The sequence below is a fragment of the Azolla caroliniana genome, unplaced genomic scaffold (assembly GCF_043228905.1).
Source record: "Azolla caroliniana isolate FFs.n. ecotype wild unplaced genomic scaffold, voAzoCaro1.0.p SCAF_31, whole genome shotgun sequence".
Classification (NCBI taxonomy): domain Eukaryota; kingdom Viridiplantae; phylum Streptophyta; class Polypodiopsida; order Salviniales; family Salviniaceae; genus Azolla; species Azolla caroliniana.
In genome coordinates, this window is record NW_028230466.1 from 290,594 (window position 1) to 316,515 (window position 25,922).

The 25,922-nt window shown below is 37.7% G+C and overlaps 1 protein-coding gene across 3 annotated transcripts; it reads right to left on the reverse strand.

Moving 5' to 3' along the window:
- Positions 1-2,587: 2,587 nt before the first annotated feature.
- Positions 2,588-7,836, reverse strand: LOC147849580 (pectin acetylesterase 3-like). 3 transcript variants are annotated; one of them, XM_087337361.1, is made up of 12 exons: positions 7,663-7,836; positions 7,490-7,572; positions 7,229-7,355; positions 5,929-6,029; positions 5,306-5,392; positions 5,058-5,182; positions 4,787-4,847; positions 4,634-4,681; positions 4,461-4,538; positions 4,280-4,385; positions 3,846-3,988; positions 2,588-2,939 (listed from the first exon to the last, which is right to left on the reverse strand). In XM_087337361.1, exons 1-12 carry the CDS (start codon positions 7,796-7,798, stop codon positions 2,766-2,768), a joined length of 1,269 nt encoding a protein of 422 aa, XP_087193487.1. In that variant the 5' UTR covers positions 7,799-7,836; the 3' UTR covers positions 2,588-2,765. The 3 variants fall into 3 exon arrangements, with proteins under 3 accessions (XP_087193487.1, XP_087193488.1, XP_087193489.1); XM_087337362.1 differs by lacking the exon at positions 2,588-2,939 and adding an exon at positions 2,994-3,364 and having other exon boundaries at positions 7,663-7,834; XM_087337363.1 differs by lacking the exon at positions 2,588-2,939 and having other exon boundaries at positions 3,831-4,026; positions 7,663-7,834.
- Positions 7,837-25,922: the final 18,086 nt, after the last annotated feature.

Consider the following 25,922-nt stretch of genomic DNA (forward strand, 5'->3'; position numbering starts at 1 on the left):
TCAAGCGGAAAGACCTCAAGGAAATCCTCCAGGGACAATGTCCATTAAGGCGTATATTTTACAAGTACAACATTTCCTTAGTTCAACCGCGCAGCAGTTGACCGAATTTCGGCAATCTCAAAGTGCTCTCGAGGCACGAGTCATTAGTCTCCAAAATGAGATTAATAGACCTGATGAGCGTCAGGGTGAACCATCATTTGTCGTAAAGCCATTTACGGGAGATAAAAAGGAAAGAACCGAAGAAGCAATCTGCACGTGGCTGGGCCGATGGGAGTCTCATTTTGAGCTCTATCCCACGCCAGATAGTACGAAGATTGCATATGTCGGCCGAGAACTAGGGGGTAAGGCCGCCGCTTGGTGGCGTGGGCTCCGAACTTTGGGGAGATTGCCCGAGACTGGACAGACTTTGTCACAGTTTTCAAGGGTCAATTTCTACAACCTCCCTCTCGAACCGAGGCAGCACAAGCTTTAATGAACCTCTCTAGCAGGAAGTTTTCCTCGCTAGAAGACTATGTCCACCATGCTAGAACCCAAATCCAAAAAACGCGTCTAGAAGGGGACAATTGGTTAATAGCTTGTTTTGTCAATGGCATCCCCAATTCGGACTATCACTGGATAGTGCACGATAAGGATCCAAAATCCTTCGAAGAGGCCGTTGAGATAGTTCTTCGCTATCAACGCACTTCGAAGAAGGACCATAACAAACCCAACGAAGCGCCCGGGACTAAGCAGTCGCAATTCGTTGGGAAACGCAAGACACCCAACGAATTCATGGATCGCGATTATAAGCGACAACATCCTTTTTGCGTATTCTGCAAAAAGAAGGGTCATACAAAAGAGCAATGTCGTAAGCTCCAACGAAAAGAGCACGACGCCAAACCTAAAGCTACAGACCATAAAGGTCAGATTCCTAATGTCCTTCAGGTCTATACACATCATTTGAGTAATTGTCAATGTTCTTTCCCTCATTATGTATTGGGTCCCAATGATTTACTACGTGCAAACGGGTATATCAATGGATCTCCCGTACAATTTTTATTTGATTCGGGAAGCTCACACAATTTTGTGAATGATCGTTTGGTACAGATATGGGGAATCCAACCCACCGTAAGTGATCACACCTACACAGTGCACTTGGCTGATGGAAGAGTACAACACATCAACGGGGCGATTCATTCTTTAGGAATTTCTATTGATACCTATATAGAGGAAGTAGACTTCCATGTAATGAATCTTAGTACCACCGATGTAATACTGGGTTATCCCTGGTTTTATAATAAAAGCTCTTCTTTATTTATTGATTGGGTTCGCCATTCCATTTCTTTTGTACTCAACGATTGTACGCATTTTATTCAATGTGTAAAAAAACAATCCCTCTCGATTGTTTCCTCGTGTCCATCAATATCCAAGTTGTCTTGTTCTACGTTATTTTATTGTGTACTTGATCCGGACATTCACGTTTACAATATCGATAATGTCTCGGGTCAATTAACATATTTTGAACAAAAACAACTTGATGAAATCGTAAACGATTTTCGTGATGTTTTTCCGAGTGAACTACCCGATGGTTTACCTCCTAAACGTAATATAGACCATCGTATAGATATTGTACCTGGCATTGCACCCATTAGTATACCTCCGTATCGCCTAAGTCGATCTGAAGAGGATGAGGTAGCTAAGCAACTTAAGGACTATTTACGAATGGGTTATATACGTTATAGTAAATCTCCATGGGGTGCACCAGTTCTCTTGGTTAAAAAGAAAGAGGGCACATGGCGTATGTGTATTAATTACCGACGCTTGAATAAAGTGACGATCAAGAATTCGTACCCATTGCCCCGGGCTGACGATCTAATTGACCGTCTCCAGGGAGCTCGGTATTTTACGAAACTTGATCTCCGTACTGGCTACCATCAAATACGAATAAGTGAGGACGATGTTCCTAAAACAGCATTTCGTACGCGCTACGGCCATTATGAGTTTTTGGTTATGCCTTTTGGTTTGACCAATGCTCCGGCTACATTTCAACAAGAAATGAATGACATTTTCCGAGAACAACTTGGAAAATTTGTCGTTATCTTCTTAGATGATATTTTAGTTTATAGCCGTACATTACGGGCATGACCATATAATATCCCGTGGTGAGAATTGTCGTAGTATTCTATACACGTGGATAAGTGTGAGGGTTAAACAAAGAGTCTAAAGAAGGGGAGGATTACTTTTAATCCTCGGGATTGAGACAACCCATGAGGCCAAGTGTGAACATGGCAGGGGGCCTTGAGAATTACTATAAATAAGAGGCCTAGCTACCCTTATTTCATCATGCATTGACTACGTCGAGACTCTGTCCGTGAGTGGAACGACTCTTGTAGCAAGCGCGCTATCATCCAGGTACGACTCGACGCCAAGGCGGTGGTATGGGACGCCGATCGAGGCTCGAGTCCGTCTCGATCCCTTCGCTCGGGGGTGGTCGGGTGGATCGGCACCCTTCTTTCTCTCTTTTCTCTCTATTCTTTCTAGATCTATCATTGATATATCCTTATTTTATGCTTACTTTAGTACCTAATCTCTAATAGATACCATGATCTCAATTCCCCAATTAAATCTAGTCATCCTTTTAGCCCTGGTAGCAATACACCATTTGATCATTTTGAAGTCATGTGCCAATTATACAATTTATTAAACGTGTGAGTCCAACCAAAATCAATGCCATTTGGTTGGACAATCTAGATTACATTAAGCTTGCCTCTATTATTGGTTCCATTTCATCGAATTAAGTTAGCAAAGTTTTTTTGATATGAGTCGCATAGTATATTTGGGCAGTGGTCAAGCCCTTGGTTTCGCTCTCCTAGATTGTTGTGTGGAATGCGATTATTTGTGTTTCCTTTGAATCCAACTTGGTCATCATGTTGTTTTTCTCTTGGAACAATATATCGGTCCTATATTGCCAAACAACCACCTTAATTTCTAACACTTAAGCACCACAATGACATTATAAATTGGGAGATAAATATAAAGAAGTTGAAGTGTAGAGTCAAAAGCATACATTTGTTCTCAAAATATCGAGAATCTTTTTATTGGAATTCTTTTTAGTATGGGTTTCCATGATCCCTTCAAAGGTGTCTATTTTAATGTCATGCATATCAATGGTGTACAATGACCAAGATGCATATATTTCAATACAATTTCCTTCTCAATTTGAGAAAGGGACTAAAAGGATATGTCTAAATGAAGTATTGAATGTTGAATTTAAATCCCACACAGTTCATGTAGCTATGCATGTTGGGTTGCATGGATATGCACAATCAATCTCTTGAACCAAGTTTCCTTCGAAGTACCAAGAAAGGAATGCTTGTGCAATATTCTACGAAGCACAAAGCAAAGCAAACAACTTTTGTCACAAGTGTTGGTGAACATCTAGCACTTCACAATATTCATTAGGCATCCAAAGCAACATTTTAGGACAATCTTTTTGGGCATATGATTAAATATCGCTATACAATGGATACATGATTAAATGAGCAAAAATTCAATAACTTGTAAGTCTCCTCATCACTTGATTAAAGGACAATCTAGTGTCCTCATCATTTGATTGGATGGTGTATCCAAATTTTAAAACATTTTTATTTTTATTTTTTTCCAAAAAAAACACTACTTTGCATTAGTTAGCAAATTTTGATTGGATGGTATATCCAAATTTTAAAACAATTTTTATTCACTAAGCATTGATATTTTCATGGATGCATGTGTGGACACATCTATGTGAGTAAAACTAAATGCGATCGTACCACTTGATGCTACGTAAACGACTACAATAAATGCATGTAGAATTAAAAACTGCATACCGTTCCATTAATTTGTGTTAGACCATTCCAAAGGTTTCCGTCAATAGCTTGTGTGTGATAATAACATGATACTATATACATCCCCCAACTTTTGGATCCTATCAATGGTTGAAGAGCTGATAACATTTTCCCCCGCAATTGATCTAAAGTCAAAGAAAAAATTGTAGTTGAAGAAATGTGCCTGCCATTAGCAAGCATTAAAACATTTAACCATAATTAACTCCATCTAGAATTAATGAAGCTTGGATTGTTTAAAACACATCTATAAATCTCAATGAACAATGTTCATAATGCCCATGGATAAATGGGATCATTTAACAAGTTCTTTAGAATGACAAATAAATTTTTGAATGAGACACCTTGTCACACAATGATAACACAAGTTTTCACATCATTCCAACACATAATTATTGTAGCCAATATTACTTGTTGACCTTCGATAATGGATAATTGATCAGTAGAACATGACGATAACGCTTGTCTACATGAATCCCATGATCCATTTATGTATGACCCTGGTGGTGCTAGAATGTATTGCACCTTATTGAAAGAGAAATAAATTTTAGAGATTGGATCCAACCTCATAAAATTGACATGTAATGCTTCAAAATTTACCTGAAATGTGTCGTATGGTGATTGCACAAAGAAGAAGGGAATGTTAACAAATCCAAGGTTGTTATGAGGAAAGAGGCACTATTGGCAAACAAGTCATTGAACGTTAGGAGAAATAATGTAAAGGTTACAATGTTAGACTTGAAATCAAAGGTTATATCATTAGATATGATCACCTCACCAAGCGACTTTTGTGAAGTACATTCGCTTGGAAGGGATATGTTCTACAACTCATATAATGAAAAGATAATAGTAAAATCTCAAGTCAAATAGAAACAATCCACGTGTAGTGAAACTATAAGAGGAAAATAGGTTAGTCTTTTACTTACATGTAATTGCACAACACTTTGAAAGAATTCTCTAAATGAGTATACTCCTCCTATGTTCGGACTGAATTTTCACACAATAAGTTTGACATTTTCATGACAATAAAAAAGGTACACACACTACATAATACAATGTTTTTTTGTACATAGAGAACATGTAGAAAGCTCTCACAAATATAAATATGTGTGAGAATTCAAATTTTCGTGACTATTATAATTCACATGGTACACGGGTAGGTAAGATCAATAAGAGTTCCAAAGGCTCTAAGTTTACATGTCCATGAAGAAACTGCCATCTGAAAGGCATCTCACATCTGTGGTTGGTGATAATTTACCACGGAATCTATTGCATAGGAAAAATGTTGCTAAACCCCCTGCTGAACCTCCTGACAATATTGCCTTTACACCAACATGACAAAGGTCATACGGTTAACTAAAAGATAAATCATGGCACTCTATTTATGTTTAGTTATTCATTGACAATGTCAAAACTTATTCATCAAATATATTTAATTCATATACCTTTTGTGCCATTCCCAAGCCTTTGCTTAATAGATCATCGATTATAGACTCCCAAACTATTTGTCCACGGAAGTAAAGTGTGGTTATCTATATGAATGAGCATAACATGTCTATGATGTATATATTTGTTGGCACCATGAAATATATTTAATGGTATAAAGTTGGTAAAACATGACAAAAAAAAAGATTTGATAATCCCAATTAGATACTTGTGTTACGTGTACATGATTTTCTAAAATAGTTGAATTTTCAAACTACAGCAATTCAGCTAGGCTAATTCATCAAGAAGTTGTCATACAAGTCCCATGTATCCTAAACATCAAGCGTGATGAGGACAATTATTTATTGGAAATGTATGATGGGTATGGTTACTAGTATATGTATGTATGTATGTATGTATGTATGTATGTATGTATGTAAGCATATGTAGGGGATATGCAAAAGAAATGTGAGTGCACTTTGTCCTTTCATAACTTGTTTTATGATCATTAAATTAGGTTGGTGTCAAGTTGGATATTAGATGTGCAATGATAGTCTAACGTCCAAATGCACGAGTGGTCCTTAGTTCTCTAAGGTGTTAGTGGTCCTTGGTTCTTCTTGGAGTATCCTTTTTATATTCCCACCTGACTGTTGGAGTCATTGACTTGGATGCCAGATGCGACATTTCCTTGGAAGGATCCACCATCACAGTACCTTACATACACGCGATTCCAGTTGTAAAAAACTGAGACATATCAAGTATTTGAGAGTTAGAAAAGGACATCAAACACTAAAATTTTGAAACCTTTTTTTTAAAAGAAGATATCTTGTCATTAGTGTAAACATTTTACAAGATTTTTAAATCTTTGTGATCGGTGGGGGAAACAATCATTTTAGAGGCTGAAAATGCCAATAAAGAGTGCCGTAATTGGATGTCATGAATGGAGTAGTTGTCCTGACAATAAGAAATTCATGTCGTTGAGAGATTTTTGCATCAGAATCTCCAACTATACCATCCCATTGACCCTTCAAAGTATGAACTATATCAAACATTTCAAAGTCCCATGCAAGTTGTTTACAATTATTCTTGCAAATTTTGAAATTTATCGAGGCTTCTAATATTAGATTAAACAAAGGATTCTAATATATATTTAGAAAAGGACATCAAACATTAGAATCCATGTTGAGTAAATTTGCTTGTAAATTATTAACCTAATGAAGAACAAAAGTCATATCCTCAACATTCTCCTTAGTAATTAGCAAATTAAGCATGTCGCTTATTAGGACATGTTTGCTATGTAAAACATTGATATAACCACACATAATTTTGTTTACATAAAGGTAATATGATGCCCTTAGTCCTTGATTAACTTCCACATGGAACCAAATTAGATGTGATACGAAAAGAGCTGCCAAGCACAATGTTTGGGTCTATTTTTGTAAATTTGCCTAAAATTCTTCTTCAGCCCAACCAAGTTCCTTTTTGTGTTTGGGCATGAACCGCGAGATTATACATATTATGAAGCCAATGATATATATTGGTGGTTGAATCGGAAAACTTACATACATATATCACCAACACTACACCTGGTTTAACTAGATTAGTGGACCCAAACTTACTACTCATCACATAAACGTAAGGCAACATATATACGTTCCAATCACACATTGTGCTGGTTAATATGATCAAGGAAAGCTTACCGTGCCGCATAAGCCAAATGGGGTGATGGCTTAAACCCCGAGCAACATATACACATTACAAGCTTTTTAACCCGAAAAGCATATATTGCCTCATGAGACCTGGACAAGGGGTACCCGACACTTAACCATAACTCTTAAACCTCCCCTAGGGACATGATGCAAAGTTTTACCCCCAAGTCCAAGTGACATATAGCTCCTAGGTAGGGACCTAGGTTCTCAAACTTAACCAACACTTGGAAGTACCTGGGTTCTGGCCGGGCTGATTGCTTAGAAACCCGCCAAGATCGTAGGGAGCCATACGATCCGAAGAGCCCAAATCGGTTCGGCTCCTCTCCAAGCAATCCAATGGGGTGTTGCACCATCCTCCACCCTAGCATATGATGCCACCACATGTATTTAAAGAAAGAACCATGGAAAAAACATGTGGGATTTCAATGGATTGAGTGAAGGATCCATTGATTATGGCAACATGAGCCTGAAGATTAAAAACAGTGAGGAATTTACTTGTAGGTAGACAATCCAATTGTCGGATCCGTGGCCGCTGCCTCCGTCTAGACTGTATGCGGGCGGGCTTCCATCCAAGCAAACTAAATTTGTACAAATGTCAGCTGATTTCATACAAATCAATCAACAAAATGGATTATGATTGATGGGTTAATTGTCTATATTACATTCACCTGCGCCTTGTTGGGCGGTGGCAGAGGAGGGAGGATGGAGGAGGATGAGCTGAGGGGGAGCTGCAGCTGCGGCCACTGCAATAAGTAGGATCATTGATGCATTGGTAAGGATTGATTTCTGATCATGGATACACATGATCAATCAAAATTTTGTGTGTTCTGCCTTGGTTTGCTAGATCATAGAGAGAGAGAGAGAGAGAGAGAGAGAGCAAACTAGATGCCCATCAGTATAATGTGTTAGTTATATAAGCAAGTAGTTACACAATACTTACTACCCCATTATGTAATGTATGTATGCATTCATGTATGTATGTATGTATGTATGTATGTATGTATGTATGTATGTATGTATGTATGTATGTATGTATGTATGTATGTATGTATGTATGTATGTATGTACGTATGTATGCATTCATGTATGTATGTATGTATGCATTCATGTATGTATGTATGTATGCATTCATGTATGTATGTATGTATGTATGTATGTATGTATGTATGTATGTATGTATGTATGTATGTATGTGTGTATGTATGTATGTGTGTGTGTGTGTATGTATGTATGTATGTATGTATGTATGTATGTATGTATGTATGTATGTATGTATGTATGTATGTATGTATGTATGTATGTATGTATGTGTTTTGATGCATGTGTTTTGTCTCATGTCTTTTGTCTTTGGAGAAAAAACATAACCAAACATTCTTGAGATTCTAGTTACACGATCGACCCGGACATTGCTCATATTGGTTCTCCTGAGTCACGTGACTTGCTTTTTTAACTTGGGGGCCCTTGGGGGGCACATGTAGGTTATAAACCGTCTCTCAATCCATGGATTAGATCTTCATTTTCATCGTTGGAACCTCTTTATTCTGTGTTGATTTGTACATGATCTCCATCCATGGATTAGATCTTCATTCATTTTAATTCTCGGAACTCGTATAAAGCGAAACATCACAAACTTTTTGAAATGTTGTAGAATGGCAAATAACTTCATACAATATAGTTTCAGCTAATTGAGAGGAAGCTCGACCGTCCACAAATTAAAAACATTATACTTTTGATTAATGTTATCTCACACTTCTTAATGTTGATGGTGGGTTTAATACTCGTGCTTTTGGAATTCCACCTAGCAATAAACAAATTTCTATGCATTAAGAAGACATTAGTCATCATGAGGTAATGTGTAGCTAGAATTTACAAAACATAATTCAATTCCACCGTAACATATTTCCATAATACCTTACATACATGTCAAAAGACAAGGATTCAATATGTCAACTAATGAGTAAAGTTAATGAAAGACAAAACTATGAACAATATTTTACACATCAACTTTCGGTATTTGAACACCAAACAACCTCTACATACAAGTGACAAAGATAATACTACCAGAGACCTTGTAATGAAAAGATAATACTACTATGTATTGATATTCGGATTTTAACTTTCACTAGCCCTCTCCATGACTAGCAAAAAAACATTACCATGGCATCAATTCGTCAATGAGTAACATCTCTAGCCACGTCAAGCTAGCTTTTTTGTGGGTTCTCTTCACTTTATCACCATTTGATCAAAGTTTGCATTTGACTTATCATTTCCTCCACTTCAAGCTATGAGCTTCTCTACCTTCTTCTTCTTTTTTGTTTCAAGACCTCCTACCACTCATTTACTTCTATAGTGACTCAGTCATGAAATAAAACATTTATCAATCCATTAGCCAATTTAATTTTTTTCATTCAATGAAAACCTTATATATATCTCTATCAAGTGATGGATGCCCATTACTAGACCATTGCAATTTGCATGGTTCAAATTTCATGTTTAAAGATACAAGATCACCTTTAAACTTTGTGGAAATGTTTTAGAATAAACAATATAGATATACATATCGACAAATAGTTCCAACAACATTAGATGAAGAACCACAAAGCCATAATATAATATTTCAGATACTTATAAGTTATAACCATTAAGGTCAAAATAATATGGTGGTTTAAAGTGTGCTTTCCAAGTTGTATCTTACTTTGAAAAACATTGAAGTGAGGGCTTTTTAATTTTCAGTTTTGATAAATTTGAGCTTCTATAGGGTTTCTTTTGTGTTTCAATTAAAATTAGATGTCAGACAATGAGCTCTTTTCCTTTCTAAACCAACAAAGAGCCCCACCAACATTTTATATTACAATTCCTCATTGATCAAGAAAGTTATGCAAAAGAAGGCATTCCTCCAGCCATTTCTAGAATGAATTAATTCCCTTCTAGCTTTACACTTTTAGTTGGGCCTTTTCCGAGGGATACACGGGTTATAGCATTACATTTCGAGCTCTTAAATGAACAAAAGCTCTGACAATATAGTTGGGGAAAGAAAATTTCCCAACAAATCATTTTTGTCTGTTTTGATACCACAATTGAATGGCTTGTGAAGGAGATGGATGGGGATCCCCACCATCATGACGTGCTCTCAATATACATAGTCTCTCACGTGGCACTAATGAGAGCACCTTCACTCCATGGATACACATCGGCATGGCTTATTTAAATCCGAAGCCTGCGATCTCTTCTTTTCCCAAAGCTCCTAGTGTGTCACCATAATCCTTCACGGAGCCATCCTTAAGAACCTCGAGATTGCTACCCGAATATCCTACCAAAACATTGGCCTTTCGTTATAATTATGCGGAGCAACATTTGTCCAGGTTAGTCGATAATCAAGGGGGTAGTAAGTGGCCGATAAATGTTATGTAGGAACTTCATTTAACACTCTCTTAAAGTAAAGAGTAAAAATTTCAATACTCTTCTTAAAGGAGGTCTTGGGTTCAATGCCTTCCCAATGCAATCCTTCCTTATTAACATTATTATTCGGAATTCCCTTGCATTTCTCTTAACCTAATTCTCTAAGACAGAAAAGAAAACAGAGCAAGACAGAGAAGACAGAGAGAGAGAGAGAAACGTATTTTTTCGATTCAAGTTTTAGGGTTTTCGAGCTCAGTATTGAAGCCGCTGTCTCATTCTTGAGAGGAGAATTGTCACAACCTCCATGGAAGCTGGACCTGCTCTGTCGCTCACAATCATGAAGGTAATTTCGATATACTCCACTCTCACGATGTAAATATGGAAATTCTACGGGTACCCTAACCCTACACGACCATATACCAGAACTAACAGAAGGCAATTTTACTGAGAAGCCATCACATAGACGGATTTCTGAGGAAATTACAGCCTTAAAGCATGACATGCGGCAGCCAAGAGCCCAAGCAATAGCCGAAAATTGGGATTAATCCAATTGTATGCATCGATGTTCGAAAAATGTACACATGAACATGAGATTGAGGAAGTCCAGTAAGATTTGAAAACATTATGCAGATCAGATAATGCGCAATAAGAAATATACCACTATGATCAATGGAATAGATTTCAATGCATTGATGTTTGGAAAGTGTGCACATAAAGCGGGGTTCTTTGAGCAAGAAATCAGGTAAATCAGACATACCTATTCCTGTTGCATTCTGAATTGGGAATAATGCAAACAAAGAGAAATAGATGCTAAGATTTGCTGACATGGAGAACGAAACGAGATAGCATTCCATGCTCGTAGATGTGGAAGTTTATAAGGGGGGAAAAAAATGTACTTTAGATGAAAACTCTGCCTGCGTGAGTTGCTCATAGGAAAGAACTCATGCCAAGAATGCATTTGAACAGTCCTTGTACTTACTTAAGGATGTAAAAATGTACTTAGATGAAGACCCTGTCCTTGCACAAGTTTCTGACGGAATGGAACACATAAAGAATATTTCAAGCACTTAAAGAAGTTAAGTATGCCATATATATTGAGATGGATGCATGAATCACTCAATATGACAATACAGTACTATAACTGTTAACTCAAGTTAGATGGAGGAACATGTGTGGACACTCTTAAAGGCATCACAATGTACATACAAAGACTCATGTTGGAATCAGAGGAAAGGAGCAAGTGTATTTGATTACCTTATATGTGCACTACCTTGATATCTGACATGGGTGGGAACACATACCGATCTATGTAAACAGATCAAGCAATTTCATAAGGTCTTGTAAATACCATTAAGCATAGCAGCTAACCATACCCTCTTGTTGTTTGCATGAACATTCATGGGAGTGACAGATGCAATAAATTATACTTAAATATCCATGATATGGGTTTGTGGAAGGGATTTTACACATGTAAGGGACTATGATATGTGATGAATTGAGGAAAAAACAATTAGGGTAAGCCATTCGATCAATTCAGAAGGTGATTGTCCAAGACAATACACAAACCAATTTCTCTGGTAAGATGTCATGCATCATTGCCCCCTTACACTGATGAATGTAGAGATACAAGGAAACAACATAAAAGAGATAATACAATGTGAGAGACTATACTTATAAACATGCCCAAACAAATCTCTGAACAAATAGGACGGAAGAAAAGGAGGGAAATATCAAGCAAAAACTGGGCATGAATACTACAGTAAATTATGTGCATTCCCACGATCAAGAGCACATGCCAAAACAGTTGAAAGCTGATCATTGCACCCCAAACTCTTCATGGAAAGCAAGGTAAAACATGTCATCTGGAAACCGAAGAATGGAATCCAAGATCAATGTGTCTTTGCCAGCAAATGGTTAAGGCATGAATGCTAAACTTGGCCACCTTTCAATGCTCAAATATTTAAGTGCGTGTGAGGGTTCTGTGGCAAACTTGGCCGATCATACCATCATACCTATACATAAAAATGGATACCCAACAGTCCATGGGAACTACAAAACCTATCATGGTTCACTGAATCTTGGGCAAAGACTTTACTTTTAATTAGTGGGTGATGGGATTCAAGGCTGCACCTTCAGATTCACAATTTGGGTAGGACATATACTAGCCAAGTTAGATATGGCCATGGTTTCCATGAAATGTACCAACAAGCTTTTAAAAGACCCCGCACATTCTCCTAGGATAAATTGGATTTCGGCTAGCATTTTGTCGCGGCGTTTACCCTTAGTTTGACAAGAGGTTTTATCTCTTTATTTAAGGCCTCGTGTTTTTGGATCACATCGTCTCCAATATGCATGAAATCTTCCTAGGGGAGGGGGTTGAGGAGGTTCTAGTGGATCCATTTTCATTCAAGCCCTAGCTCTTATTTAAATCAACATATTTTAAATCATTCTCCAAATCAGACATTAGTGTTTTTTTTTGTGTGGTTGGAGCTATCCTTGCAAGCCTCAAAAACTAAACCATTCCATGAAAATTTGTAGACATGTTTGCTTCAGTGTAGGCTTGATTTATTGGACATAGGTTGTGAATTATGTATGAGGATTCTACATCATGGGACTGTTGTCCCTTTTTCGTTTAAATCAACACAATCGTTGGCCATGATAGGTCACCACAATGGCTCGCCATGATGGAAATTGTTGACTTCTTCTTCCATTATGATGGTTGATATTGAGGATTTTTAACCTCCACACGTTGGTTGTAGGTGACCTTTACATGATGGTTGATATTGAGGTTTTCTAAACCCTTCACAATAGTTCAAGTGAGCTCTACACAATGGTTTATATCGAGATTTTTTAATCTCTATATGATGGTTGATATTGAGGTACTTTGACCTCTACACGATGGTTTGATATTAAGTTTCTTCAACCTCCATATGATGGTTCAATTCCACCTAAATACATGATGGAAGCAAGTGAGGAGTTATGAGAAAGAGTTAGTAGGTTGTTGATTGTTTTGAAACTTTACACAATGGTTTGACTCCATGTTATTATTCAATAGATGGAGTTGGTTTTACCACAATTGTCAAATATACTTTGCCTTTTGTTCTGACATTATGAGTAGCTCATAGATTGACCTTGACATGGATTGTACCATCTTGTGTGCAACTTCGAGCAAACTACTAGTATGACAAGAAATATACATTACAACCTATGAAATTATCAATGTCAAACATATACACACACTATTGTAAAATTTAAACACTTCACATCAATTAATTTATTAGTACTTAATTAATGACATGTAAAAGTATAGAATGAAAGGATAATAGATGTTTTCTCAGTAATGTTATAGTAGAGGCTTTACGAGATGAACCACTCTACAGTCACACTTTCTCTCTATGTTACAATGAAAATATTTGTACATATTTGAAAGTAAGCATCTAGTTGTTTGGCTTTAAAGTTATTTAAGTTGGTCAACTAGTAAATGACTCCTTTCAACCTCAAAATTGAACCCTTCTTATTTCTTATTTCACACTTATATTCGGTTAGAAATTTAGCAAGCTCAAATGTGTGAACCATTGCTTAGTCAAATGCCAAATCACTCAACTTTTTGTTAGAGTATGTAATGAAGATAGGTGGAGGAATTTGGAAGAAACTTTTGAATTCAAATTCCACACAAACATTTGTTCGAGCACTATATGTATAAGCAACGCATTGGAGAGTGGTATATGACTCAAATTTTTGGGTATTTTGTTGGCTCTCATTGGGAGTGTATAATATACGTTTAAATACACCCACTTAGTTTAATATATCTCATCTCGCTTCTATTGAGAATAATCCAAGTTTAAAAGTGTTCATTATTCTTGAGTATACTAAGCTTGAAAGTCCTTTGATCTAGTGTTTGTATATTTATACGTGATGTGTTTGAAACACAAGCTATAGATGCAAGTTGCCTATTTGGACATGTTTTTAGTCTGTTTTGTGCAAGGAAGTTGACACACATAAAGCTCACCAAATTTAGTGAGTTATAGCTTGTTGGAAAGCTTGGGAAGCCTACTTTTGGTGTACAAAAGTTCTTTGGAACAAAGAACTATTGGAGTTTTAAGGGAGTGTGGTAGCTGTTTTTTGGTATGAAGAAGGGTCTATCATACTTGTGGTGTACCTAGGAGTGAATATCCTCCATTGCATTTAAATTAAAGTGGCCAGAGGTAATATACAAAATAGTCCAATATTACATACGACCCTAACCAATATTTCTAGGTAAAGATAACCAAGAAAAAAAAATGTAGCCAATCTTTATAGGCAAACAAAGTACAATGAACCCATATCATTCTCCAAATCAGCAAGATGAATAGTCCAACCTCCAGAAAAAAGTGAGCAAAGGTGTGAATATACTTCCATCATACTACACCGAATATTCATTCTATGGCCTTCTGGTAGTGTGCACACCCACTAGAGGCTAACATTTATACCCCTTGAAAACATATCATTGGTGTGAGCACATGTGGACAACATCAAGGTGATTGATCAAAATGTGTTTTCTTCCTAATATATTTTGTTGAGAAACTGTTTGAAGACATAGAGTTCACTAGTTTTACGGGTTAAACCCCATGTAGGGCTATTATTATTGCTTATCTAGGGTCTCTTTTTAATGAAAGTAATCCATACATGTAGGGCTATTATTAGTGCCTATCAAAGGCCTCTTTTTAATGAAAATCATCGATGATCATGTATACATTCTTAATCACCAATCATCAACATCCACATGGAGAGGAGAAGAAATGTAGGCATGGGTTTTTAAAGGAAACATATTAGAAGAAATAAAAACAAAAAGATTTCATAGGAACATCCCTTGAGATAAGTGAACTATACATGGGTATAGCTTGTGGAGCCATTAGAAAAACAAGAAGTTATTAAGCAAGATTTTCTTGGAGGTGCCTCACTATGATCAAATGTATTAGTCATAGGAATTTTATGATAAATTGTAGGAGTTTTTGGAGGAGATTCCAATAGGTTATTGGAAGAATTTGGAGCATGTCAAAGTTAGAGATTATCAATATTGAAAGAAAAAGTACATGTCCAAAATTGATAAAATCAACGCAAGATAATTCCTCAATCAAGCCATTGGGAGTATTCAACTTGGTTTCTTGTGTTTGTAGGGCGAGTTTTTCCTATCTTTGTTTATTTTAGCATAGCTTTACCCACGAATTTGAAATTACTGTGCTAGACAAATGAATATTGCTAGAAATATATCAGAGGATCATTTGAAAATTTCTATCATCATCATTTTTAAAATTCAATAAGATTTGTTTTCCTAATACAAACATGGTCACAAGACTTGAATACGACATTGACATCCAGCATGTATCTTGGAATGCCTTAACATTGGTACTATATGACACCCCTACATTGAGTATCATGCATGAGATGATGATAAGCGTGATGATCATGGAACATTAAAATTTTATTAGAGGCAATATGATCTTCATTGAGCTCAAGTGACTATGACTCATAATGGGGTTTTGTGCAAGGTTTTACACCTTAACACGGCATGGGTTGTGCTAACATGTTTTGTTTGGTAGCACCTATCCAGTAAAGAATCAAGATGCCAATTGTTTGAATGGTGGATCCACTGTTACCTACCAAGAAAAGAAGCCAATTCTTGAATAAGGGATATTCCATCCCCACTCAGGTGTGTGCAAGACAAAACTAAATGAGAAAAGTCTAAAGGTATAAACAACATAGAATATGGCATAACAAATATTATAATTTAAGTGCACTCTAAATATGGATTTTGGATGCATGAGAGCAAGACAAATTCATTATAGCTACCCAACAAATGTTTATGATAGTTCGTTGTTTTAGGAAGCTGTCATTTAAAAAGTTATCCTATGGAAAACCTAGTTTGAATAGTTTTTGAAAAGGCATTTTCTTCGAGAATGGAAAAATGTTGTGCTTTTATTATCATAAATAACTAGATGTTTCTATAAATTACTGGTTTGAAAGATTAGACATATGCATATTATGTTTTTGGAGAAATTATACTTATGTTAATATATGTTCAGGAAAAATGTTATATAATAAGTATCCTACTTTTGAATTAGAAAGATTAGTAAGTAAATGTATGTTCCATGTGGCGCATGGTCTCTTTCTCACCAGTATGATATCCATAGCTCTCTTTCACAAAATCCACCACCCAGAAGGGATGCATCTCTCTCTCTCTCTCTCTCTCTCTCTCTCTCTCTCTCTCTCTAAAAGCACACACTTATATTAATTGTATGCAAAACCCACTTGTTACAACTTCTTAGTCCTCTACCTACCTATGTAGAAAAGGGAAATCTTGTAAAGCCACTAGAAAACCTAAATGTGCACTTGAAGAAATGATCCCCATTTGCTCTAACATCCAAAAAATCCACTTGAGAATGCCTTTCAATTTCTCCATTTTCATCCCATGTCTGTTATCAAGCATGAAAGCATTATGCATATCCCAATTGTGTTGTGGTCCCCAATATCTTCAAATTTGGAACAATATCTCCAACTCATCATTTGAACCATTTTGAACATATTGAGCAAAAACCAATTGTTGAGGCCTCAAATAACAATGGGTTAAAACTTGCCAAATATTAGATAAGTACTTCCAAATTATATGTGCTATATAGGACATTTAATGAACCTATGTGCATTGCCCTCCAATGGAATGGTGCAAAAGAAACGCGTACATAGTCCTTGTCTCGTTAAGGTTGAACCTAATGGGAGCCCACCAATCATGACTCTCCATATGAATACCTTTGCACGAAATGACAAATATATTTATTTGTATTGTGTGTGTGTGCCGCTTGGTGGGTTATATCATAGAATAAAAAATCATAAAACTGAGCGAACCTAAGTTTGATCCTCACCATGCTAGGCCCCATCTCATAGATCATAATCAATCTCTCATGGGATGTTAAAAATATCTCCCTCTTGTTTTGTTTTGGGTGAAAATACACAATTATATTGATACAATACAATGGCGCCAAAACTATGTATATGCCGAAAACACTACAATGATACCACAACTTAGTGGTGTCACCAATCCATGGGTAGTGGGACATATTGAATTGCCAATAGGCAAGAGCAACAAGAAAATTGCGAGGATTTGATGGCAAGATGTTCTAAGATAAATTGACATAAAGAAAACTCCTCCAAATAGATGGTGCCTACAATGTTTAGTTGTTGAAATTGCCAATTTTGTTTTCCTTTCAATTTGTCTACCTATTGTACTACTCTACAGAGACAATAAAATAAGAAGCCATTTCTCACACTCCAACTATACCAAACACCTGATATCTAAGGCAATCAAACATTGGTACTAAAGGTAATTTAGTGTCTCCACTGCATGGGTAATGTGAGATGCTAAAGCACCAATAGGCAAAAGAGTGCATCCAACTATAGACAAAATATCCACATTCTCCGGTTGTCACAACTAAATCCCAAAATGAATGATGAATCAAAAAATAAGAAAAAATGAGAGACAATATTTTGTATTTAGTAAGGAGGGATTACAAAAGAGCACCAAAGATTGATGTTGGGCTAGAATGTTTTCGTCAATGACTATATCACCTACTTATATAGCATCATCAGATGCATGAATGCTTCCCACCTTGTATTCATGCAAGATTGTGACTGGTTACAAACAATGTTGGAATCCAAAACCATTATAACGTCAAATTCTAGGTCGTCAACCATTTGAACTAGAAGTGGGGCAGAACAATTGGTTCTAGAATGGAGTTAGATGCATATGGTTCAAAGCGACATAGAATACTAAGTGAGATACATATGTGGATTGAGATCAAGATGAAATGAAGCATAACTTATTTGACCAAAGATGACAAAATAGACCAAGAACATTAATAATCTAGCTACTCACACATGTACGTGGTTTTCACGTTATGTAAGACTAACCATACATGAGTCACACCACAAAACTTAGATTCCTTAGATAAAGAGTCAAGATGTTGATGATTTGAAACCTTTTTCTGTGTTATTTAAGCCTTTTACAAATGATGGGAAATTTGGACTTAAATTTCTTAGAGTTGATGAAAATGATCCTCAACAACAAGATTCTTTGAGACTTCTGAATGTTCACGCATTGTCCAACAAGGATGATAATCCTATAGTTGCGAAAAATGGAGTATACTGTATAGAAGAATGAACACAATGTAAAAACGAAACCCAATCATCTTATTGGTAACTGATGAAACAACAAAAATATTTTACTGATGTTTGATCTATACACTCAGTTTGTCCATCTCCTTGAGGATAATAACAATATTTGTTGTCTCTTGACTAATAATAATTTTCGGGCTTAAAATGAAATGTGACATCTTAGTAAACCAATCCACCACAGTAAGAACGACATCGAAACCCTTTCGAGGATGGTAGGTCTATAATGGAAACCAAAAAGATGGATTTCCATACACCATTTGGATAACACATATGGTCAATGTCGAGGAAGCTTTATTGGACAATGTCCATGTATATTCATGAATAGAGCTATGAAACATAGGCCACCAATAGTTTCAAATACATACTCGATCTAAAGTCTTGTGGGCTCCAAAGTGTCTAGCCATTGGCGCGTCATGACTATACTACAAAACTTGTAGTGAATAAGCACCATTAAGAATGTATGTAAGATTGTTTTGAAAAATATATTGTCATGCCATTTGAACTGATTGTACTCTTTATGAGACTCTTAGGACTGAGTGTAGGTAGCATGTTTTGGATGAATACTATCTAACACGTCTTGGGAAAATATATATATTAGCATGATGTCTTGATGTGGCATGCGTGAAAAGAGAAAAGTGCCAAAACTTCAAATTTAACAATAGGTTGGCCACAAGAAGGAAAAAAATGAAATTAAGTACATAATAAAACATAACTCAAATGGAAAGATCTAATGATAGGAATTTTGCTTAAAGTGCCTCTTGAAAGAAAATATGAAAATTAAAGGAACAATGGAACATTGCTCAAGTGGAAATATATAATAATTGGAACAAAAGGGGCAAGGGCTAAACATTTTCTAGAGGTGATGCAAAGAAAACACGATTGTGATGGTGTAGAAACATGTGGTAAATATGAATATGCCAACGTGCATTTTGGCGAAATTGGGCAACCATACAAGGATAAGGACGAGTGCATGTTAAAAGAGATGATGTTATTTTTATTTGACAAGAAGAAAATAAAATGAGAATTAAGCAAATAACAAAACATAACTCAAATGAAAAGATCTAATGATAAGGATTTTGCTTAAAGTGCCTCTTGTATGATAGTGGAGAAACATGGAGATAATGTTATTTTTATTATAGGTTTTGAGATAATGTTTTAGTACATCTGCCACCTCTAGATGGAGATAACAGTATTTAGGATTGGATGTTACAAAAAGGCAACATTATTATTCCAATGAATAAGGTTACAACACATTCAGTGTATATGTTGTTGCAACCTGCCCCATGGTTTCACGAACATGAAAATGCATTATGGCACCTACACAAAACGCGGTCATGGTGGAAAAATAGGCTTACAAGCTTATGGTGTTGTGGTCTTCCATTTAACCAAAGGGTATTCCGATGGAGATGCCTATTGGGTGTGCTCCCGATTCGGTCGAATCTTCAAAAGCGATCGATAGCCTCTCCACATTGTGCAAGATGTGGTGGACGATTGGAAACAGTCCCACACTTATTATGGACTTGCTCATTCACTAAAACATTTGTACAAAGATTAAGTGCGCCTCTTTCTCAAATTTCCTGGCCGAAGGTTTGGGAAACACTTTTGGCTATTTGGACAAATTCTGTGCCCCCTATCCAATAATGCCTATTTTCTCCAATAGACAAGATTTTGGGCACTCTAGACGATTTGGACGGCTCGCAATAATAAGGTCTTTGATCGAAACCAACTGCATGAAGTTAACTTCTTTAAGCAATCTCTATTTGATTCTCTTCAACTTAGAGACATCACATTGCAAATTTACAATCTTACTTTGAGTGCTTCTAAGCTCTTTAGTGTCTAATCGACACTTCTATATCTCTCTTTATTCTTTGTGGGTTTTCACCTCACTTTGAGGTTTCCCATTAGTAATAAAAGTGTTACTATAAAAAGCAAAAATAAAAACCTAACTTTGTCAACAAACCAAATCACAGGGTAGTGAATCATGAGTACGCATGGGAAGGGCTTGTGGGAGCATGAAGAAGGTGGGTAACGGGAATCGTCCAACGGCATGGCTCCCACTGCAGCCGGACTTCGTCGTTTTCTTGTTGTTGAGGAACCTCCGCAAGTCGTGCACGGTGGAATTCGTGTTGAGGGCCCCACACCGGGTAGTGGCGGATGACATGGCCAGGGTTACCATAATAGAGACAGAGGCCATTGTCACAACGATGTTGGCGTTGGGCATCAGTTAGAGGTTGGAACCGAGCGCGATCGATCTCCATCAAGGTATGGGAATTGACCTTCATTGTAGGATGAGTGTCATTGGGTGATGGTAAGGTTGGAGGTGGGGGGCGAAACTAAGACGTAGGGCCTGGCTATTGATGTGTTTCGGGAGGAAGACTGAAATCCGTGAGTCCCATGTTCTTCCTAACGAAGTTCGAACAAACGATTATCACATTGGACAACTTGGGAGATTACTTGAGACAATGATGTGGGCTTTGGAAAGTTCAAGAGAAGAGTCTTGACATCGTTTCGGAGACCACGGACGAAAATGGTCGCATAAGGCTTGGTCATCCCAACTGACATCGCAGGCAATTTGGCGGAACTCTGAAGCATAGATAGAGACTGGACGTGATCCTTGTTGGAATGAATAGAGCTTCGTGAGTGCCGTTCGTCGCCAGTCTGTCTCGCCGAATGTAGCTTCGAGCTCACCAAGGAAAGCGATGAAGTTTCTAAGCGAGGGGATGAGGTCTCGACCAAGGGTGCAAACCATGCTTGCGGTAGCCTGGAGAGAAGGGTGCTGATGAGGCCAACTCGAGAAAAGTCGTTAGCATACTGTTGGGGCTGTAATCGGATGATCAACCGAATTTGATTGATGAAGCCGCGAAGATGCACCCTTGTGCCATTGAATTTATCGGGTAGGCTGACGGTGGGTTCGAGGACATATGAATGGGAAGAGGAAGTGGTTGGGCTAGGTGCCGACGGTGGTTGTGGCTCGGTGGGTGGTGGGTTTCTTGATGTGGCAGATTGAAGCTCCCGTAATGATTCTCGAAGGATTTCATTTTTGAGTTGAAGTTCTTGCAAGGTTGTCATTACTTGGTTTAGGTTGTCAACGGATTCAGACATGGTAGCAATATGGGAAGGTGAACAAACTGTCACGGACAAGTATAATAGAGTAGGAACAAGACGAGACTAAGAACTAGGAGAGAGAGAAAATGAACAAGAACTTGACTTATGATTCCGTAACTGGTGTTGTTCACCTTGATTAGAATCAAGGTGCACCTGAGTATTTATACAAGAAGGTAGAGGTATGTATACTAGCTAGGAATAGAGAATGCATGAAGATGCTTGCAAGTTAGGAACTTCCAATGTTCAATCTACCATACATGAAGTTGGATTTTATACAAGGATGCATAGATGGAGGGTTTCCCAATGGAGACCAAGAGGTCTTGGGTTCAATCCCTACCTTCCATCGTGGTGTGGCATATGTCTATGACAGATCTATTGGAGCTTCCATGTGGTGCTATGAATTATGTGATCATTGAGGGTAGATTATTAAAGGCACCACGGATGAAGCAGACATATGTTAAATGTCAAAATTGCAATATTACATTGTGAATAGTAACCCCTAATGTTGGCCTCAATACAAGGTAAAAATGCTAGAACATATCCATAGCATCTCACTACCCCCCATGTAGTCTTGACCCTTGAAGAGCCCTAATACTTCTTCGAACTCCTCATGCAAGTTCGATGTCGAGGTAGCATCATGGCATCATCATCTGTTGAGCGAGCAAGCTTAACCGGATCCGAATCGGCTGAATAAGCCATAGCCGGATCGGTATCCGGATCGGTGTCTGGATGATATCCAGAACCAGGAGTCGGATCAGATTGAAACCGGTAGGTTGTTAGAGGCCTACGGATCCAGCCTAGTACGTAGGCATATTTTTGGGACTCAGTGACAGTCGCTCGTATGAGCGTTGAAATACCTGTCAGTACTTCCGTCAGTCCTTTATGGACTTGTATAAAAGTGCTCTCTAAGCACATTCTATGTACATACAGTGATATACAGAGTGTTATTACTTTTTAAATAGAGTTTACGTTCTTCTCTCTCTCTGTCTCTCCCGCGCATATTCTCTGTGTTAAGCTTCCATTGAACCTTTCTCTCTACTGTTGCTATCCGGTAGAGTCGGTTTGTAATACGCTTCCGCATGCTAACTTTGACATCGTCCAAATATGAAGATATGAAGATCCAAATGTGTAGAATGAGAACCTAGTTGGGGATGAACACAATCTCAGATTATAAGGTAATTCGTGAGAAATATGGTGACTTATTAGACAGGAATGATAGTGTGACTTATTAGAATATAAGGTGATAGTTGATTAGTTAAGGAAGTTGCAGTTTCCCTTGTAGGATAATATACTTCCTAATTGTCATATTGTTGGGTATGTGAGGAAGAGTGGGAAACACACAAGAAGCTCAAAGAAGGAAGCACTCACACGAGGAAGGCAATGGCTGGAATAGCTCTCTATTGATGAATATTTCTCAAAAAAATTAGGAGCTGAAATATATATCCCTAAGTACTAAGTACCACCACATATGAGTGACTCATGTATGTGGTAACATGGGGAAAAAACCTCTAGCCAGCACTAGAGTAAAAAGTGCCCATGTATAGGGAAAATGGTTCACATCAAAGCTACTAGAGGAACACGCAAGTGTAACAAACCCCCCTGGATCGAATGATGTGAACATGTACAAGGAGTGACAGATCAGCCCCCACAAGGCAATAAGCCTAAAGCTTTGCGAAAAGCTTCAAACTTTTCTCGTGGAAGAGCTTTGGTGAATATGTCTGCCACGTTATCTTGTGTAGGCACATATACCAAATCAATATCTCCTGCATGAAAGCGCTCTCTCACATAGTGATAATGCACCTCAATGTGTTTGGTCCGTGCATGAAATACAGGATTTCGTGCAACAGCCAATGCACTCTGACTATCTGTGAGAATACGTGTAGCAACTTCAATCTCCATGCAAAGATCCATCAAAAGGCGTCTTAGCCATATACACTCCACTGTAGCTGTGAAAATTGCCCTGTACTCAGCTTCACAACTTGATGTCGCCACTGTAGGTTGCTTTTTACTCAACCAAGATATACATGAGTTTCCAAAGAAAAAGCAATTACCACTAGTGGACACGCGAGTATCATAACAACCAGCCCAATCACTATCTGTAAAAGCATGCAAGCATGGCTGAGTATTTCTGCCATAAAAGAGACCCAAGCTCAAAGTGCCTCTAAGATATCTGAACACACGTTTCACTGCTTGCCAATGCTTAGTGCCAGGGCTATGCATGAATCGACTCAATTGGGAGACTGCATACTGTATATCCGGCCTTGTATTGCATGCATATATAAGACATCCCACAGCTTGTTGATAAAGAGAAGTATCAAACGCATCACTAGAATCCTCAACAGAGAACCTAAATCCTGTCTCCACAGGTGTATAAACCGGCTTGCAATCCTCAAAGTCAAAACGCTGAAGTAGTTTTTCAACATACTTTCCTTGATGCATAAACATTCCCCCCTCAACGGATACAAACTGGATGCCAAGATAGTAGCTCAAAAGACCAAGATAAGTGACTTCAAAAGTATGTTGCAAATCAGCCATAAGAAAATCGAGTTTTGCATCACATGACCCAGTCAAGAGTATGTCATCAACATAAAGAACGAGCACTAGAAGATCAGCCCCATCTTTGCGTACATAAAGTGTGCTTTCAATCGGACTACATGTGAAGCCAAGAGAAATCAAGTGCTTATGGATTTTTTCATACCATGCACGCGGAGCTTGCTTGAGACCATACAAGGCCTTATGCAAGCGACAAACCATATGCTCTTTCTCTTTCGTAGCAAATCCAGGAGGTTGCTTCACATAAACCTCTTCTTGCAAATCACCATTTAAAAAGGCTGTTTTTATGTCCAATCGATGCATTTTCCAACCTCTTTGGGCAGCCAATGCAACCATGGTACGAATGGTAGTCATGCGTGAAGTAGGTGCAAAAGTTTCCTCATAATCAATGCCATATTGTTGGGCATATCCTTTGGCAACCAATCTAGCTTTGTAGCGATCAATACTACCATCGGGCTTTCGTTTAATCTTGTAAACCCACCTAGTACCAATCACATTCTTTCCTTTTGGCAATTCACATAACTCCCAAGTACCATTTTTATGAATGGAATCCATTTCTGATTGCATAGCACTCATCCAATGTGGATCATCACATGCATCTTCAAAAGTAAGTGGCTCCTCATTACATGCTATTGCAACAATAGAATAATCCACAAAATTACCTGATGCATGGCGAGAGCTTGATCTTGTTTTACCAAGTAAAGGTGCACTCAATTTGCTATCTTGCAAAGTTTGTTTCAGCCACCTCGGCATAGTTTGTGACCTCTCGATAGCCATACGTTCATTATGTAATACATCTTCAATATGTACATCATGCGTGGGCTGAATTTCATGCTCATTTTCAGCCACATTTGGTTGGACATTTCGTGCATTTTCAACACTTATTTGCTGGAAATTTTTATCCCTTTGAGACTCACTTGGCTGGTCTACATGTCCATGGTCAAGCGCAGCACTTTGGAACAAAGGCATGAGTGTATCAAACACATCTTGTGAGCTAACTGTTGGTTGTTTTTTGCATTCAAGAAAAGGGAAAGCTGAATTTTCAGCAAATACCACATCTCGACTCACAATAATTGTGTCCGTCAATGGATGATACAAACGATATCCCTTACTTTCCGCACTATAACCAACAAATATGCATTTCTTTGCCTTGTCATCAAGTTTGTGACGTTGTTGTGATGGCACAAGAGCATATGCCAAACAACCGAACACACGCATATGACTAACCATAGGTTTATGTCCATTCCAAGCCTCATATGGCGTAATGACTCTCAACGCTTTTGTAGGGCAACGATTCAACACATAATTTGCACACATAACCGCTTCCATCCAAAACTTGTTAGGAAGATGCTTTCCTTTAACCATACATCGTGCCATCTCTAAGAGTGTTCTATTTTTGCGTTCTGCAACACCATTTTGTTGAGGTGTATATGGCACCGTACATTGATGTAAAATACCTCTTTCACAAAGAAAAGCATTAAACTCATGTGACATATATTCGCCACCACGATCCGTGCGTAGAGTCAAGAGCTTATTTGCGGAAAAAATTTCAGCCATAGCTAAAAATGATTTGAAGCAAGAAAAGACTTCATTCTTTGCTTTCATAGGATACACCCATGTATGACGAGTAGCATCATCAATGAAGGTAACAAAATATACATGTTTT